We start from the raw sequence: 18,710 nt of genomic DNA, 5'->3' as shown, positions 1-18,710 counted from the left end.
CTGCCATCATGTACATTTCGATTCATACGATACACCTTCTTGTATTTTCACTGTATACCAGTCACATCCGCTCACTATCCACCACATACGACACACAAGACACACTACATACCCCAGAAGGCAGAATATCACAAGGCAGGACATGGAGGATAGGATATGGGGTCGGATAGCTGGGTGAACAGATATATAACACAATGACTACACCCTTCTACCATTTACTCCGAAACTTTCCGCTTCACTTCTTTTTCCTTACATCTCCTCTTATTTCTAACTCACACGATAACCTTTCCCCTTCTACCACTTTATCACCTCACCAACTTGCTCGCCTTGCTTTCCTCTTTCATTTTACTTCTACTTTTACCAATGACTTGCATTGTCACTGGTATTTAACCCACCTTTCCCTTTCCAAGGACGTTTTATTTCTCCGATTCGCTGGGATAGAGACGATGGTCTGATATATGGACATATATGTCGAGGTGGGTAGTATGTTTGATCGCTGGCGTTCCATTCACACAAGACGCATTGAAACCGTTGTAAATTTTCTTCTGGTGTGGTCAACAGCTTTCCGCTAACCATCGCCATCACACATACAATCACATATCAACAAGTAAGCAGGAAATTCCATGAAGACTGTGCTACCCATATGTTGTGCTATCCTATCAAAAACATACAAAAGAAAGAAAGAAAGATAAAGCAGCATCGCAGCCGTTCATCAGCACACGAGCGTATATACAACACATAATATCCCTAGTAATATTGTGATACGAAACCAGCCCAGTATACAAAAGAAAAACGTTCTTGATCACTTTCTTTCCCTCTGAGATATACCATCATAGCGCCAACAGCTCAAGTTCAGTCCTCCTCTTCCTCTTCGCTTCTGGGGGCTCTTCTGTTGTAGTACGGGCGCGTTTGTTAGTAGATGCAGTCGGCCCCTGCTCGACCTGCACCTCTTGTTTCCTTCCACGAGTTGAGTCCTGGTTTGCAGATGTGCTTGTCGTGCCTGGATGAGTGCGTCTGCTGGTAGAAGCTTCAGGCTCCTGCTTGATCTGCACCTCTTGATCCCTTCTGCGTGCCGTGTCCTGATTTGTCGAAGTCGGATGAGGTCGCTTGTTGGTGGATGGCGCGGGCTCCTGCTTGGGTTCCAGTTCTTGGTCCCTCCCACGTGCTGCGTCCTTGGTCGCACGGTTGCTTGAGGGACCTGTATGAGAAGCTGTTGGGTTGGGTTGGGTCGAGCTTGATGCGCCGTTTAATGAGCGTGAGGTCTGCAGAGACGATTCCGGGTTTGGTATGGGGTTCACACTGGACTTGGTCTTTGAGCTTGTTGCTTCGGCATTGCGTCCAGTGGTAGACGCATCCTGGCGTCTGTCGGAAGTAACGGGTTACATAGACTGCAAGGCTCGAGGATTTGACCGCTCGGTACCGAGGGTGACGTTGAATTTCTGCTGAAGATCAATTCCACGGGCAGATAATCTGCGATTGAGATCTCGCAGAAGTCCCTGCCTCGTAGCTAGCAGATCGACTGAATTTGGTCCGTTCACCAAGTCTTGCAAGAGCGGTGCTAAGGTGTCATTGATCTTCGCGTATTCCAACCATATGGTCTTGCCAGGACCCGTGGTGTATACACAGAAGTCGTTTCAGTTCGTAAAGGTTGTTAGTGCTCTACCGGTACGACGAAAATCAACAAAATCGACGATGTTTATGTATGGGCTTGCCTTGAGTGCCCGGAGACCATCAATCGTCTCACCTTTGACCCTGTGCGTTTTATGACACATCTTCCGGTACAGTCGAAGAGTCTGAGCATCGCTCAATATTATTCCCTCCTCTTCATCTTCTTGATCGACTGGAACGCCCTCAGGGAGCAGGTGCTGAATAAGTGAAGTGCGGATGGCATCGACTTTTGGTTTGCCTTGGTTCTCCTTCGAGAGGCCCTGGGAATTCATATAACGGTCCAATTCAGCGAGGAATGAGGCAGTCGCGTTTGGCTTGAAGTTTTCCAGCTGCTTGAAAGCCGCACGGAATATGCGAATATTGGGCCTTCGGATTCCCTGCGCTTCCATATATCGAATTGCGGCTTCTCGGTCATTAAATCTCCGGTGCCTCACCCCGCTCAACTTGTGAGTCTGTTCGTGTGCACCCCCCAAGACTTCCCAGCTATCGTATATGCCAATGGTCCACCCTCTTGCCACAGCATAGTAATTCGCTAGGCTCTTTTGGCCTTGGTTCTCGTCTAGTCTTTCGCCGTCTCGAGGAAGGTATCTCTCAACGGAAGGGTCCGGTTGCGTAGTCGCAGTTGTGTTTCGAGAGCCTAGCACGTGGAATGGAATATCCCGATCTTTTACCGCCTGTTTGATCCACGCCTCAGCCTCAGCGCGTGTAAAGAAGCCTCTATGGTCGGCATTTCTGTCGCCCTTTCACTGGCAAAGTGGCTGAGCAAGATCCCAACCTCCTTTGTGAACTCCAAATCTCCAGTCTAGGTCGCGGATGGCGAAGTATTCCTTGCCCATCGTGAGTAAGAGGCCCTCGTCAACCAATCAACCGATGTTAGCACCACACCACGTTTACAAACCGACGCGTCTTAAGTACTTCCGGCACATACGCAATACCCTCGTGAATAAATTTTCAAACTTCAACTTCAAATTGCATTTCAACCCCCTCTTATAAACCAATTTCTCGCAAAAAAAAAGCTGTAAAACCAAGGAACGAGTTTGTAAAAATGGTACTAACGATACAAGTGGAGAAAGAAGGTGGGGTTCTTATGTTGATAAGAACGCGCCGCGTACCGAGTTTTCGAGTTCAGTGAGGGGGGACATGGAAATTTACCGTGACTAACTTGATTTGGGTTAGGGTTTATGGGATGACACAAGTACGATGGCATAATATCGCTGTAGTACGATACGTACCGGTACACTGAGCAAGGGGGAGCCTTTGCTTTTGGCGTGGTATTTTGGTATGTTGTAAGTGAGCTGCCACATTGAGGTGTACAGTGGTGTCTTTGAATTGTATGTGATTGTAACCCCTCACCTTTAGATCATGACCCGGGTCACATCCGCTCACCGGTTGTCATCATAAAGTATGATAGCGTATACCACGGTCCTAAATAAAGAATTATGGCTCATAATTATTGTACATGGCTGCGCTCAACGCGCTGTGAACATAAGATCTAGCGGACGCGTTTCGCAGGACGCCCCATAGGGGGAGATTCCGAACGCCTCCGTTTGCAGGGGGGCTGCGGTTCCCATCGTGAAGTATCCTGACTCGGTGGCAGCCATCTCTGTGATGACATAGGCATGTTTTGGTTATCTGATATTGGTTGTTGTTGTGATAAGATTTCTTCCACTTGGGTCAAAAATTCTTCGTCATCTGTACTGCCATAATCATCATCTGACCCGCCCAATACCTTTCTTGACTTTCACCTGGGGTTGTGTGTGCTGTTTGGAGGGCTGAAAGGTAGCATTTCCGTTGTCTAATGGGCCTCTCTGTGTAGCCGGCATAGAGGGTACTTGGGAGAGCTCGTATTCAATGTCGGCATCGTCCTCTAACGTATCAAAATATATGGCGCAGTCGGCTTCCGGGGACAGAGGTGCTTCTTCCTTGATGAAAGCTGCGGATGAGTTGATATCAGAGGCCGATGAAGGCTGCGTTGAGGCAGCTGGAATTGGAGTGGAGGACCGGGATGATTTAGCGCTTTGGTGACAAGGGGAGCTAGAGCGAGAACGTTCTGATATCAGACTCATGTTATCAGGTAAGTTGTATTTTGAGCTGGTCAGGGCTGGTGTGCTGGTCGGAATGGGTTCTGCTCTGTGTTGATCTCTGTGTTGATTTCTTTCGTGAGGTCTGTATTGGTCTCCAGCTGGAGGTCTACATTGGTCATTGCCTTGAGGTACGTAGTGGTCACCTCGGTAAGGTCCGTCCTGGTCCCTGACTGGAGGTCTGGCTGGGAGTCCGACTGGAGGTCCCATTGAAGCGCTGACTGGAGCTCCGACTTGATCTCGTCTTCGGCGCCGGGGCCCCTGGCGTAGATTCTGTAGAAATACCGCCAAAAACTCATTCTTCCGGGCGTCTTTCGAAGGGATTGTGCGTTCTTCCATTATGTAGCTGACAAAGTCATTCCAATCGTGAAAGGTTCTCAATTGCGTGCCAGTGCGACAGGCATCAATAAAATCCCAAAGATTGACATAGGGTGCTTTGTCCTTCAGCTTGTGCGCACATTCTTGTATTGTGCTGTGTGGTGTCTTGCCAGATATTCGACACAACTCTCGATAGATCTGCAGTTTCTGATGCTCGTAAAGACATCTTATAGCATCGTTCTTCTCATCGTATTGGTTGAGCTGTAGTCCCTCGGGGAGATAGTGGTATACAATCTCATCGTACATTGCAGTGACCAATGTGGAATCTCGCGCTCTTCTCCCTAATATGCTCTGGGAAGAGGCAAACACCTCGAATTCCTGCTTTAAGGGCTGGGGGTGAATGTTTCCGCCGCCCGGAAGGCGCTTTTCCGGATCCGAGGATCAGAATGGCCATGTTGGCGCATATGAATTTCTGCCGATTTAAGATCACGGGACTCTTGAACGCTGCCCATCTGCTCAATTGCAGCCTCCCGGCTGGTGTATATAGAGGGCCTCCTGCCTTTGTCAGCAGCATAGTATATGGGAGCCATGACCGGGATGGTACAAGGAAAGCGACACTGCTGTTGTGGGCTATGCCGTTCGGGTGAGCCCCAAGACGGTATACGGAGAGCAAAACCGCCGTCGCGGAGTAAGCGATTTCGGATGAGATAAGTATCGACACCTCAGGACGACTGAATATGTAGTCGATTTAAAGTGTAGCAGACAGCTCGGTGGCCACAGTTGCTTCAGCACTGCACCAGGTTGCAGCAGTCTGACGGCGAGGATGGGATGAAAAGAAGCACTCCGAACGTCGTACTCTCAGTGCTTCGGTGGCAAGCGCGCGGGAAATTTTCTTATCACCCTAGGGTATCTGGACATTTGTATACACGATGGAATGAATGGAATGGAGGGGGTTGAACAAGACATATCGACGCGGTGCGCGAAATTGGAAAAGAAATATCCCCCTGACTCGTACGCGAACGCGTCGAGTTTGGAGCCATCAATCGGTACTGCTGTCTTTTGGGTGTCAATGAGAAACTTCAAACTTTACCGTCGCGCAGGGGAGACGAATCGAAGACAAGAACAATTTTCTGGAATCACATCACTCAAAGAGCAGGTGATAAGCATCCTTCCACTCCATACAACCACACCATTAGCGCGCCAAGCCTCCCAAGCCGAGGTTGCTATCACCAGCATACCGAACAACCTCATCGCGCCCATCACTACAACATGCAAACAAACTCACCATCAGTCTAAACCAACCCACAATGGCCACCTCAAAGGCCCCCCGCGCCCTTCACTTACCCGTTCGCAACCTCCCCCCGACATAATCCGCTCCCACCAAAAAGATGCCTACTTCTCCTCGCTCCTAACCACACACCTCTCCACGCTCCTACGAAAAGCCCGCGGCGCACGCGTCGCCCACACCTACAACACCGAAACACGCGTCGTGGGCGACCTCCTCTATCTGGCCCTCACCACACTCCTCGGCAACCGCACCTTGGGCGAGGAATACACAGACATCGTACAGGTCGAAGCAGAAACTGGGCGATTACCCGCATTGGGCCGACGAGCGGGGTATATATTGAGTTTCATCGTTGTGCCATATTTGCTCGGGAGGGGACTACCGGTGTTTAGGCGGAGAGTGAGGGGGAAGTTGGAGAGGGGTGTTGGTGCGTATGAGAGGGATTTGGGACGGAAGGAACAAGCGGCAAGAGAGGCGGGCAAGGCGGGACCGGTGAGAAGGCCATTGGGAATGCGGTTGCAGAGTTATCTGTTGAAGAATCTGGATACGATTACATCGCCAGCGCCCATTTATGCCGTTTCACTGGCGACGTTCTACTTCTCGGGGAGTTACTATCACCTTTCGAAACGGCTGTGGGGGCTACGGTATATGTTTACGCGACAGGTGCCTGAGGGGGATAATAGAGCTGGGTACGAGGTACTTGGTGTATTGTTGGTGTTGCAAATGGGTGTACAGGCATATTTGCATTTGCACAATACGGTTACTTCGACGCCCGGAGCGGTTCCTCAGGGCACGTCGGCGGTGGTGGGCGGCGGAGCGGAAGTTTCTCTCGACCCAAACGCTTATACGGCGAATAATGCGTTGCTGTTTGAGGCGGCGGCCAGCGCGCCGCAGGCTAGTGCGTCGGCGCTGCAGCAGTGGACACATACGCCTACCATGGCTAAGGCGCGGTACGGGCTGGACGACGAGGATACCATGGGGTGGATTGGAGGGGCGAATAGGAAGTGTACGCTTTGTTTGGAGGAGATGAAAGATCCGAGTGTTACGACTTGTGGGCATGTGTTTTGTTGGACGTGTATTGGGGATTGGGCGAGGGAGAAACCGGAGTGTCCGCTTTGTAGGCAGGCGTGTTTAGTGCAGCATGTTCTGCCGTTGAGGGGGTGAGTAGATGAGGGATATATCATGTAGATTGATGACTTCTATTAGATTATAATCTTACAATATCTTCTCTGCTTCGTCTATGAGTCGGTCTACTTGGAATCCGCTGTCTCCTCGAGTGAACATGTCGAGCAACTCGCTCCTGCCCTTGCCTTCAGCTGTCTGTACGTAGAACTTTTGCATGCACATGACGAGCCATCTTGCTTCATCTAAGCTGACACCCCTGTTCTCGATGACTAGACCTTGTCCCAGGACGATGTTATGGCTCTCAGTCAACTCCTGGTGGAATGTGATGGTGGTATGTGGGCTAGCGAATTCGCCCCTCAGCTTGAACTCTGCCAATGTGGTGAACATGAGCGTTGTCGTATCCACATGCGGGTGTGAGAATTGCAAGTAGTGTAACTCAGCGGCTTGCTGTGTCTGCGCTTGTCCATCTGCTGAGGGGCTATCGACGGGGATCTGGCGGGGTACGGGAAGAACGAATGATGGGTGTTGCTTTGCGCTGCGGAGGAGCTGGGAGAAGGTGTTTGCTGGGACGGCGAAGTGAATGCTTTGCGGGTTTCCGGCATGTCGGAGTCGCCAGAGGGCTTGGACTTCCTTCTCTGGAAGCGTCCGGACTTTGTCGAGATCGAGGAAGGAGTTTAGTGTCTTGACACCGGGTGGCGGGGCACTGGGAGAGCCTGAGCCAGGTGGGGGAGGCGGTGATGGCCATGGACTCTTTGGTGCGGACGAATTGGTTGTCTTGGAGTCGGATGGGGAGTTGGTTTGCTGTGGCGAGGCGCTGGTTTGCTGTGGTGAGAGTGGTGGTGTCAATGGCCCTGTTGCGCCCGGCACAATGGCTTGCTTCCTCAACTCCTCAATCTTGTCCTTGTACTGCTCCCTCAGCTCATTAAGATCCCTCAGACCCTTTTCCTTGGCTTTCGACTCGAGCTTTTCCCGATACTTGGCGAGGATGCGCTCTTGAGAGTCGTGGGTGACGAGGAAGCGGCGAACATCTTGAACCTGAGCCCAGCGGCGTTGAGTTGCGCGTGGGTTGACGAGGGGCTGGCGCAGGGCATGGCGCAGTGTGGGCAGCTGTAGCGGCATCGTGGGCGCACGTGCTCGTCGTGTAAATATATTTGGTTTTTTGTATTTTTATATTTTTGCGCCTCGGTCACGGGCGCATCGAGTATCGGAAACACCTGCGCACGTCTCGCGGCGGAAAGACGGGGGTTCTGATTGGGCAGATTCAAGTGCAGGCCTTTGGGCGTCTCGTGTTTCACCGGCCTGGCGTTCCTGCGTGAGGGTCCCCGGCGCCGTTCCCGCTGTCAGTAGCGTGCGTAGCCCTAGGCCAAAGCATCCATTCCCGCCGCCCTCGTGTCATCGACACCGCCCACGCAGACGTCTGTTCATAGCGCTAGCCCCCCATATCAATCCGCCCGCCCTCTGATAAAGGCTAGAGAAGGAGAGAGGAGCAAGAGAAGCACGGGAAAAGAGATAGAGAGGTAGAGGCTGAGAAGACAGTAGAGAGAGAGGGGGAGAGAGGCATGCTCCCGCCCAGTATCACCACCAGCTACTCGCGGGCATGGGCGCTGTCAACAGCAAGGCGGGCGATGCAGGCGCACTCTACCTGCGCGACCAGACGAGATGTAGGCGACCGCGACCGCGACCATGTCTTGTACTGTCCTCCTACTAACCAGCCACAGTCTCGGTGGCTTCGGTCAACATCACAAATGCGCGCAACCGTACGCTGCTGAATATTACCCCAAACGCCTTTCCTGCGACGCGATATGGCGCGAAGAGGGACTTTGGCGACGAGAGTGTTATCGAGTACATCCAGGTGCGGCTCCATACCCATCCCTCACGCCCCCTCCTCTGTCTAACCCCTCTCACAGGACCCTGAGCCTGCGGCGTCTAGCGATGGGACACCCTCCTTCCTCATACGCCTGCCCAACGACGAGGAGCTCAGCTTCAACTTCACATTCATACTCCGCCAGCATCTAGCCGTCCCCAGTATATACAACGTCAACAGCAACTCGGCCATTGCGCCGTCGGGCCTGGTAGACACAAACATCAACGGCTTGACCTTTCTCTTTGCTTCGAGCTCCAGGGATCTTGAGAATCTGGTCACGCGCGAATTCCACGCAAATCCCAACCTCCACAAAAATCCCCAGGTTGAGCTTGTCGGCGACTATTCCACCGGCGGCCACTCTTCAGTGCAGTTCCAGTGGTCGTGGAAATGGACGCCGCCAAAGACACCAGAGTCGCGCGGCGGGGGGTGGCGCACGAGTTGTAGCGTGTGTATACCACATTCTTTTTGCGCATGCGCTTGCTGACAGCATGTAGTTTGTAGAGTACGACCAGCGCGCGCATAGGCTAGAGACGCTGGCGAGCTTCACCTTTTGGGTTCAGAGTGCGTATCAATCTCCATGCCGTCTACAGGCCCACTGACGATTCCAGACACACGCCAACTACAGAGCCCGAAATCTCCATCACCGCGATTAGAACTCGGCATCCCTCCCCGCCTGCGCGTCCCCTCAGCACAGTCGATAGAGTCACGGGTTAGCGACTCAGCAGGCGAAGAACGAGAGTGGGACAGCGGACCCCCGAGATCACCAGTTTGCGAGTCTATCCCAGAGCACACCCTGCCCCTGGTACCAATCCACACGACGTCAACAACAAGTACGGGTGCACCTGTGAAGCTCGATGTTTCGCGTCCGACCGAGGACCTTAGCCAGACGGACGATGGCCCGCTATTCCGTGCCACCATGAAGTCGCTAGAACAGAAGACAGGCAACATGCGCACAAGATGGAAAAAGGTTCTCAAGCGCGCAGAGTCGGCCATGGAGGCACAGGTAGCGTGCAACAACGCCATGTCAGACCTCATGGATGCGCTGAGAGAAGCTTCGTCGTCCAACGCAAACGCCGTGCAGCCTGCCATCGACCATTACTTTGACAAGATCGCCAAGGAGATTTTGGGCTACGAAAAGTCTAACACGACTAATATCCAGAAGCTCATCATCGACCCTATATATAAGCTCTACAACATTGATATCAAACAGGCCGAGACCAAGCGCAAGGACTTTGAGGAGGAGAGCAAGGACTACTACCAGTACTTGGGTCGCTATCTTGGCCAGCGCCAGGACTCACTCAAGGAAAAGAAGCGCGCAGAGACCGATTCAAAGTACCAGGCAAAGAGGCGCAATTTTGAACTGAAGCGCTTCGACTACTCTTCATTTATGCAAGATTTGCATGGCGGGCGGAAAGACCAGGAAGTGCTTTCCCACTTGACACGATACGCGGATGCTCAGGCCAAGCGCTATCTGGAGACGGCCAAGAAAATCGAGACTATGCTCCCGCATCTCGAAGCGTTGTCTTGGGAGGTCAAAGAGGCAGACAAGGAATTCCAGATCCAAAGGACGGAGAGAGAAGAAAAGAGACGAGCCTTGGAGACGATAAAAAAGACGTTTGACGAAACGCCGATGCCTTCCCTGGCCTCTCCATCCACATCCACCAGCAGTGTGCCACGAGCGATGTCAAGATCAGATCCAGATCCGCCTCTAGGACGGAAGGGTAGCATCGTTCCTATGTTCCAGAGTACGGTCATGCCTCCACAGACGCCGTCATCCATGAGTATCCCTTCATCTATAGCTTTACCGCAGAGCCCTGAAATCTCAAAAGCTACCCTGCCGTCGATAACACCGCAGCCGGACAAGTTCAAGGGAATCAGGGATCTTGAGGAAAAGGATCCGTCTGCCATGGCCGAAGCAGGGTCAGGGGCGCATCGTAAAGAGGGCCTTTTGTGGGCACTCAGTCGGCCTGGAAGTCACGTGGATCCAAAGGGCCTGAACAAGCAAGCCTGGCATAAGTGAGTTGGTATTCTCGAAATCAATCGCTATACTGATAGTTCTAGATTTTGGATTGTGCTTGACCAGGGTAAGCTTTCAGAGTATACCAATTGGAAGCAGAGTCTGGAGCTTCACATGGAGCCTATTGACCTGCGCATGGCGTCGGTGCGCGAAGCACGAAATGCAGACCGCCGGTTCTGCTTCGAAGTCATCACCCCGCAATACACGCGGGTGTATCAGGCTACTAATGAAGAGGATATGAAGTCCTGGATCAGTGCTGTCAACAATGCACTGCAGACAGCTGTTGAATCTGCAGGAAAGTCTGACAGGCCATCGACCGATTCATTGCCCGGACAAACGCACCGCGACATTGCCTCAGTACTCACAGGCAAGAGCCCATCCATGTCAAGCCATCGCAACACGTACAACTCCAAAGCACCAGCCCGACATGCCACAGTCGGCGACCGACCAGGCGGATACCGTCGAGAGGAGAATCTCGGTGATGAAGGCCGACTTCTCCGCCAAGTCCGCGATGCAGACCCCAGCAACAAAATCTGTGCAGATTGCGGAACAGAAATCAAAGTAGACTGGGTATCAATCAACCTAGGAATAATAATCTGCATCGAATGCAGCGGCATCCACCGTTCCCTCGGCACGCACATAACAAAAGTGCGCTCCCTCACCCTCGACGTCACATCCTTCACCCCCGATATCATCGAAATCCTACTCAAAATCGGTAACCGCATCAGCAACTCCATCTGGGAAGCCAAGCTAGACGGCGCCAATAAACCAGGGCCCATGTCAACCCGCGAACAACGCCTCCATTTCATCACATCCAAGTACGCGGATCGCGCATTCGTCGCGCCCATCTCGCCCAATATGTCACACTACTCCACCCCAGAAGACACACTTCTCGCGTCGGTAAAGAAAAACGACATTCAGAACGTCCTCTACGCACTCGCCCTCCGCGCCAACCCCAACGCGCGTGATAAATCCCGCGGCACACATGTCGTCTTCCTCGCCCTTGCAGCCGCCGATCCAGCAGCCCCATCGGCCTCTGCTTCACCCGCTACCTCGCCTGGTTTCCCTCCCACATCCACCTCCTCCAATATAAACTCCACCATGCATACACCCAGCACATCAACATCCTCCACAAGCACATCAACCCCGCAATCCCCCCGCCACCCCTTCCCTCTCGCAGAACTCCTCCTCCAAAACGGCGCTGATTTACCCCTACTTCCGGCGCCGATCCCGCTTTCTCACTCCGCACGCTCGTACCTGGATTTCAAAGCTGATCAGCGCGCGGGCAAACGGAGTGCGCCGCCTATGCTGGGTACGAATAGTGCTGGCGGCGGCGGTGGCGGAGGCGGGTTTAACACCAGTACAGAGAAAATCACAGCCCTACCACCGATTCTCGCAGGCGATGGTACATCACCCGCTGACCGCGCGAGAGAGCGTGATGCCAGATTGCAGAAACGCGTTTCTGCGGGTGGTAGGCTGGTTAAGACGCCGAGTGGATTGGGCACAAGAGATGCGGGGTTGGGCGGGTATGCTGATCCGGGAGGTGACGGGGGGAAACGTGGGTCGTAAGATTTTGCTGTTGTTTCTTTGCATGTTGCACTGTGCGAGATTTGAAATGCTGAGTTTGTTGTGCTTTTAGGGTGTTCTTTACCGAGTGGGTTGTTGGGGCTTGTGGGGTTAGGTGGGCTTCGTTGGGCTGATTGTGTGTTGTGAGAAGGATAGGATAGTAAGGATGGGTGCATGGTTGTTGTTGTTGAAAACGGCAGAGAAAACGGCAGGGAAACGGGTGAAGGGTATGGTATGTAAACACGCGATCTGGATCTTGGGTTTAGACTTGAAAGTGGGACGGTGGGGGTTGTCTGACGTCTATTGTTGTTGTTGTTGTTGTTTGTTAGTCCTTTTGGATGTGTGTGGGATAGGTCTCTCGTGTCTGTCTCTGTTTGTGTATGTACGTCTTGGCTTTGGTTCTTGTAAACGGTCAAGCCAGGAAAGTAGTTGTAATGAGTAATGCGTGGGAATTGTTTTATCAACATTTGCGGGATGGGGAAGAAGTACAGACTACAGTGATGGTAACACTCAAGTGGGGATAGGAAGACATGTTATATCCTTTAACAAAGCAATCTCGTCTGTTATTCAACATCACTACATAAAACCACATCACCCACCATCACCCATATCAATCCCCTCCAACACCCAAATCGGCCGTAAAATCCTTCCTAATCCTCAAATTCTCATACCCCTCCTCATTCTCAATAACAAGCCCCTGTTCATTCGCGAGATGCAGCAAACAAATGAAGCAATAACTCGTCGAGATATCTGCGAGGGCTTTCTTGGGGTACACTTCCTGGAGGGAATTGACGACGTGAGTGAAAGTGAGGGAGCCATCTACCGCTTTGATTGCTGGGTCGTCGGTTACGGTGTTAGATTGGGGTGGTGCTGAGATCTGGGGTTTTGTTAGCTTTTGCAAGAATACTAAAGGATGGATGGGAGGGCTTACGCCTTCAAAACCGATACCACGCCAGAGTTCGTCTTTGAGTCGTTTGACGTCTACGCGTTTTGCGACTCGCGCGTATTGTACGTATTCGGGGCGGAAACGCCGGCTTTGCGTTACTAGTTGTGCGCCGAAAGCGTCAGGCTGGGAACTTGTGGGCACGCCGTCTAGGGGTTGCATTGCCTCTGCTGTTTCGGGTGCAGGGGAGAAGTGGTCGCGGGCATCTGCAAAGTCGTCGTCATCGTCGATGGGGCCACCAGGCATCGCGAGGCCGTCGTCTTGGAAGAAGTCGGCGTCGTAGTGGCCTTGGGGAGCGTCGCCTTGGTCGTCGTCTTGGCCTTGTTGGGCCCAGTATGCTTCATCGACGTGGCCGTGGGTGGGTTCTTTGGGTGGTGCTTGGGCGCGTCGGCCTTCTCGTCGAGAGCCCATGCGTGCTTTGGGCTTGAGGAAGAGTCGTAGTAGCTGTCGTGAGTTGAAGTGCTTGTCGTCTGGTAGTAGATTGCGTGATTTGGATTTCCATTGTGCTTTTGGTAGGGATATAGTCGAGTTTGAAGTGGCAGGCGTGTAGAGCATATCCGCCAGGGACTGCGACATGGGCGCTGCAAAATCAATCTCGAAAGGCTCTCTCTCCTTCCTCTTGGCTGCTGGTGCTTTTTCGACGTGTTTGACGCGGGATATGCGCCAATGCTCAGGTCCAGCCCAGCTCTTCTTAAGAGCGTTGTCGAAGTAGCTCAGAATGTTCTCTTGTTCATGGTCCCGGCCATGTACCATTGAGACACCATACTGAGCGTCAGCGCCAATACCATTCTCCGCACTTTCCACAACGTCATCTTCACCCTCAAGACCCATTGTGTGAACGCGAGCCTGTGGATCTCTGATAGCCTCTCGAGCCCAGATTTCACCACCTTCACCAAACCCGGTCTCTGGAGGGAGATCAAATCCACCCATGTTTGCATCGTCATCATCATCAAAGCCCATGGGATTGTCGTCATCGAGGAAGAGGCCTGACCGGTTTCCGGCCTCGTCTTCCTCATCCTTATCACCTTCATCGTTGTTGGTTTCTTCGGGGGCCTTGAGGAATGGAAGATCCATGGAGCCGTTCACATCGCCAAGATCGAATGTCTTCATTGACGGGCATACGTCCTGGTTGTCAAGGCGAGACAGATCGGGGAAGTATTTCGCAGCAAGGTCGGACAAATGGATATCGACGTCGTCAAAAGCATGTATCTCAGCCAATTCTTGATCTTGTTGGTTTGTCTCTTCAGGGGCTGGAGTGGCGCGGGTATCTTGGGCAGTTGCATCATTCGCATCGTCGCTGCTGTCAAAAACAATCCTGCCCTTGGCGTCAATGGCCAGATGGTTAAGTAGCAGACCCTTGGCGCCACCCTCGTCGAAATCAGCGGACGCTTTCTTGAAAAGAGGATCAACCGAGAATTCAAGCTCCATCTTCTTGTTCTGCAACTGAGCAAAAGAAGAGGCAAGTGTGGCTTCGGCAGACCGAGTAGCCCTCTTCTTCCGCTTCTTCTGACCATCTTCTCCCTCTTCTCCATCCTCGCCGTCCCCGTCCTCTCCATCATCTCCGTCGTCTGCGTCGCCCCGGCGCTTCTTGCCTACGTTCTCGGCGAGTCCACTGAGCAACTTGCCCGTGTCGGTGGCGACACTGTCGACTCGGCTGGTGTAGATCTTGACGCAGCCATCCAGGGTACAACTCGCCTTCTGAAAGTTGACTGTATCACCTTCCTTGAGGAGCGACATCTCGTGGAAGTAGTCAATAAGGGCAAAGTTCCATGAGTTGTTTGCATTGATTTTCTACGCCCATTAGCCATGGCAGACACTGGAGACAGAATTGGGAGCGCAAACATTATCCGTCGCCATCTTCATCCATTCCTCGAAGTTAGCCAGCAGCGGCATGACGCGCTTCCCGGGCGTAACGGCAGTGCCGGTGATATCGGGCATGCCATCAGGGTCCTGCGAAGGCGTCTGGGGGCTATGCTGTCCGGCAGCCATAGAGATACGCCTCCTCGCAGGCGTCGCCGTCGAGGCACGCATCGAGTTACGCTGCGCATTCTGCTGTGCATGGCGGCGAATTGCCTTTTCCTGTCGGTCGTCGTTGAGAGGTACTCTGCAGTGGTTAGCGACACGATGGCGGGGTACAAGGGCGGGGAAACAGTCATACTTGATCGGTGTCTTTTGCGGCGAAGCGGCCGTGGTATATTTGGTGGTGCGCGCCATAATGGTGGATATATGCGCTATGTTGACGATGCAGTCGCAGGGCGTTGTTTGTTGTCTGGACCCCGGGATTGCACCGCCACACACCCGCGTTGAACGCCACACGCCACATCCTTATCTTATCCGCTGGCAGTTGGCAGGCTGCACTGCCACACCGTCACTAGACCACGGCACTCACTAGCAAGTTGGCCTGAACATGCGACGCCAATCCTTACCAACGCCCGCAGCGGGCAGCTCGCCGTCTCCGCCGCCTCTTCTGCTTCGTCTCGTCGCCCAACTACGCCCACTCGCCCGCCCGTCGTGCTCCAGACGATAACAGCCACGTCTGATCAAACGGTTCGCGCTCCGTCTTCCGCCTTCCTGTGACGTCGGTACGCCACGACAGCGTCGACAGCATCCTACTGGATGCGTCGTAACGAGGCGCATGGCCTTGGTACACTACCGCGACCCACCAGCAAATGCGATCCCATTTAAAGACTGCCTCTACTGCCGCGGGCGCATTCTTATCTGCAAAAAATGTCGTGACAATGGACGACGACACAATCCTTAAACATACCCAGCGATGGCGCCGCTCGCGCTACTCAGCGCGTCCATTTGCCCTCACCATCCTCGCCATCACTCTTATGGCCCTGCTGGCATGGACAAAGATACAGATTGGCGATACGGCAGCACCCCATACGCTGTCGAAGCGTGATATAACTATCCTAGACGAAGAGGTAAGTTGGTGTTTCAATAGAGCTGGACAAATGCTGACTGACCGCCCAGTGCCGACTCGTTCACCATGCCAAAGACCAGTGCGCATTTGTTCGCGCAAACTGTCCCGACGAGGAGGCCGGTGTTATCTCCTACCTCAGTCTCTACTACTGCCGCCTACCGCATGCCAGACCCTTTGCCTTTGTGCTCATGACACTATGGCTCGCCCTTCTCTTCAGCACCATCGGAATCGCCGCGAGTGACTTCTTTTGCATCAATCTCAATACGATTGCGCGCATGCTGGGCATGAGCGAGAGTCTGGCTGGTGTCACATTGCTCGCCTTTGGCAATGGAAGTCCCGATGTCTTTTCCACCTTTGCCGCCTTCCGTACACATGCTGCAAGTCTGGCCGTGGGGGAGCTCATTGGCGCCGCATGCTTCATCACCGCTGTTGTTTCCGGCTCCATGGCCCTCATCCGTCCTTTTCAAGTCGCACGCAAGAGCTTTATCCGCGACGTCGGCTTCTTCCTCGTCGCCGCAACATTTAGCATGGGTTTCATCGTCGACGGGAAGCTTCACTTATGGGAGGCTGTCAGCATGGTTGCATTCTACCTCTTCTACGTCGCATTCGTTGTGGCATGGCACTGGTGGCTCAATCTGAGAAAGGCTCGACGCGCGCGGGCTGCTGCAATGAGAAGCCATTTTATCACGCCTGGGGGTGACGAGGAGGAAATTCCAGAGTATCACGACGATGAGACACCTGGAGGTAGCGGGACCTCAGCTCGCCACATATCCGTCGACGATTTCTCTATGCTCGAGCACGCAGGCGGCCATGATATGATTGACGACGATGATAACGAGGAGCAACGCGAAAGATGGATGGGCGAGTTGACAAACAATATGCGCCTCAATCGCCCGAGCATGTCACGCCGCAATACGCATACGCCGATTCGTCCCAGTCTGGTAGGCGCTCTTGAGTTTCGTGCAGTGCTGGCTTCGCTGCAAAAGTCACGTAATATTCAGTCTATGCCAATCAGTCTTCGACGATACTCGGATGACCCTACCTACACGACTGCTCAGCAGCAGCACCACATGTCACGTGGGGCTGGCCCGGCCACGCGACCTCCATTTGACATGCCTGACCATCTTTCAGACATGGAGCCGCAAGTAAGCCGTCCAAGTCTCGACGTCAGCCAAAGCCTAGCCAGTAGAGTTCGAGCCGTATCAACCAACGACATTGACAACATTCGGCTTCAAACTACCACGCTGCAGAGATACGAAGTTCCTGATATAACTTTTCAGTTACCAACTCCCGGTCATCATAGGACATTACTGAATGCTCCCCCGTCGCCCACCATCTCCCTGTCCCCGCCGCCCTCTCGATCATCTCATGCACCAAATCTCAGTGTGCCGAGCATTCGGCCCCTATCGCCTAACAGGTTGGCGCCGCCCAGTGCTGAAGATCGAGTACCGCATCGCCAGGATCCTTCATCGGCGAGTTCAATCTCTTCTCCTGTTCTCGAGCCTGGAACACGCCCTCAACCTCCTAGCTTGAAGTTGGCTGTTCCTGATGCTACTTCGCCCCCAATACCATTCCCTGCATATATAGAATATCCTTGGTCAGCACACTCGACCTCACGACCTCCAAGTCTCCGCCCGCCATCGCATAGTGCATCTCCAGAATCTACTTATTTTTCAAGAGATCCATTTGGATTACTTGATCAGGCGAGGACGCCAAGGTGGTGGCCAACGAGCCTTCTCCCTCCACCTTACATTCTTCTCTCTACGCTATTCCCAACGCTTACCAATTGGACGGATAAGACCTTCTTCGACAAAGTACTGGGTTTAGTAGCAAGTCTACCAGTATTCTTGCTTACCATTACACTTCCGGTGGTGGAGCCTGAAAAGGATGAGAACGAAGGGGGACATGCTGAATTCTCTCTTGACCTTGGCCTGACACCGGCAACTACACCACATCCTGACAGCATGGATTCACACGCGCGCAGTGTATCTTTCAATCTACCACCAGATTCAAGCGCAGACGTCAGCCTATCCAAGTCTAAGAGCCTTGCACATTCCCGCGGCGGCTCTCTTAATATCAGTATCAACCAAAGACCACAAGTCTACATCACAAGCTCCGAGAACGTCGCCCAGTCACCTGAGGAGCTCCCTAGTATCCCTACTCCTTCCGATCCAAGACAATGGAACCGTTGGCTAGTCATTGTCCAAATCTTCACAGCCCCATTTTTCATCGTCCTAATTTTCTGGGCAAACCTCGAACCTGAAAATCCACGTACTCTACTACGCCATACACTCTATGGTCTTTTGGTTTCTCTCTGCGCTCTCGCACTTATTCTCCTGACCACCACGCCAGATCGTCCGCCTCGCTGGCGTTCCGCGCTCTGCTTTCTTGGATTCGCTGTTGCTATTGCCTGGATCAGCACCATTGCCAATGAAGTCGTTGGTGTTTTGCGCACCTTGGGCGTAATCATGAATATGTCCGACGCCATTCTCGGTTTGACAATCTTCGCGGTCGGAAACTCTCTAGGTGACCTTGTCGCCGACATCACCGTTGCCCGTCTTGGTTTCCCCATCATGGCGCTCTCGGCTTGTTTTGGTGGTCCCATGCTCAACATCTTGCTCGGCGTGGGTCTGAGTGGCTGTTACATGATTATTACAAAGGGCGAACATCGGCATGAGAAACATCCTAACCAGTCTGTGCACTTCCGACCGTACCATATCGCTGTCAGTACTACTTTGGTCATCTCGGGAGCGACATTGCTTTTCACGTTGTCTGGGTTGCTTGTTGGTGTTCCCATGCGTAAATGGAGGATGGACAAGGTGGTTGGGTGGGGTTTGGTTACTTTGTGGTTTTTGAGTACTGCTTTGAATGTTCTTGTAGAGGTTTTGGGTTACAGTAGTAACGTAAGCTGACAATC

At 52.9% G+C, this 18,710-nt stretch overlaps 7 protein-coding genes across 7 annotated transcripts; 2 read left to right on the top strand and 5 right to left on the bottom strand.

Annotated features, from left to right (window-relative positions):
• Window positions 1–830: 830 nt before the first annotated feature.
• On the bottom strand, window positions 831–2,504 carry PtrM4_063120 (Cauli-VI multi-domain protein; the record flags this gene model as incomplete). Its single annotated transcript, XM_066105609.1, has 3 exons — window positions 831–1,362; window positions 1,783–2,385; window positions 2,416–2,504. 3 exons carry the CDS (start codon window positions 2,502–2,504, stop codon window positions 831–833), a joined length of 1,224 nt encoding a protein of 407 aa, XP_065964236.1.
• Window positions 2,505–3,763: 1,259 nt separating this feature from the next.
• PtrM4_063110 (uncharacterized protein) lies at window positions 3,764–4,048 on the bottom strand (the record flags this gene model as incomplete). Its single annotated transcript, XM_066105608.1, has 1 exon — window positions 3,764–4,048. One exon carries the CDS (start codon window positions 4,046–4,048, stop codon window positions 3,764–3,766), a length of 285 nt encoding a protein of 94 aa, XP_065964235.1.
• A 2,519-nt stretch (window positions 4,049–6,567) lies between these two features.
• Window positions 6,568–6,864, bottom strand: PtrM4_063100 (F1F0 ATP synthase assembly protein Atp11; the record flags this gene model as incomplete). Its single annotated transcript, XM_001933033.2, has 1 exon — window positions 6,568–6,864. One exon carries the CDS (start codon window positions 6,862–6,864, stop codon window positions 6,568–6,570), a length of 297 nt encoding a protein of 98 aa, XP_001933068.2.
• A 1,210-nt stretch (window positions 6,865–8,074) lies between these two features.
• On the top strand, window positions 8,075–11,797 carry PtrM4_063090 (GTPase-activating protein that regulates ARFs (ADP-ribosylation factors); the record flags this gene model as incomplete). The annotated part of the gene is made up of 8 exons (XM_066105607.1): window positions 8,075–8,138; window positions 8,196–8,329; window positions 8,385–8,786; window positions 8,836–8,902; window positions 8,950–10,357; window positions 10,403–11,670; window positions 11,725–11,763; window positions 11,793–11,797. The coding sequence occupies 8 exons, from the start codon at window positions 8,075–8,077 to the stop codon at window positions 11,795–11,797; spliced, it is 3,387 nt and encodes a 1,128-aa protein (XP_065964234.1).
• Window positions 11,798–12,534: 737 nt separating this feature from the next.
• On the bottom strand, window positions 12,535–14,295 carry PtrM4_063080 (LOC7, Chromosome condensation complex Condensin, subunit H; the record flags this gene model as incomplete). Its single annotated transcript, XM_001933031.2, has 2 exons — window positions 12,535–12,801; window positions 12,856–14,295. 2 exons carry the CDS (start codon window positions 14,293–14,295, stop codon window positions 12,535–12,537), a joined length of 1,707 nt encoding a protein of 568 aa, XP_001933066.2.
• Window positions 14,296–14,667: 372 nt separating this feature from the next.
• On the bottom strand, window positions 14,668–15,081 carry PtrM4_063070 (condensin complex component cnd2; the record flags this gene model as incomplete). Its single annotated transcript, XM_066105606.1, has 2 exons — window positions 14,668–14,971; window positions 15,026–15,081. 2 exons carry the CDS (start codon window positions 15,079–15,081, stop codon window positions 14,668–14,670), a joined length of 360 nt encoding a protein of 119 aa, XP_065964233.1.
• Window positions 15,082–15,605: 524 nt separating this feature from the next.
• Window positions 15,606–18,705, top strand: PtrM4_063060 (ECM27, Ca2+-Na+ antiporter; the record flags this gene model as incomplete). The annotated part of the gene is made up of 2 exons (XM_066105605.1): window positions 15,606–15,794; window positions 15,844–18,705. The coding sequence occupies 2 exons, from the start codon at window positions 15,606–15,608 to the stop codon at window positions 18,703–18,705; spliced, it is 3,051 nt and encodes a 1,016-aa protein (XP_065964232.1).
• Window positions 18,706–18,710: the final 5 nt, after the last annotated feature.

The sequence above is a fragment of the Pyrenophora tritici-repentis genome, chromosome 2 (assembly GCF_003171515.1).
Source record: "Pyrenophora tritici-repentis strain M4 chromosome 2, whole genome shotgun sequence".
In the NCBI taxonomy this organism is placed as follows: Eukaryota; Fungi; Ascomycota; class Dothideomycetes; order Pleosporales; family Pleosporaceae; genus Pyrenophora; species Pyrenophora tritici-repentis.
The sequence above is the reverse complement of the archived record's forward strand: the minus strand, read 5'-3'. Positions and strand labels throughout refer to the sequence as shown.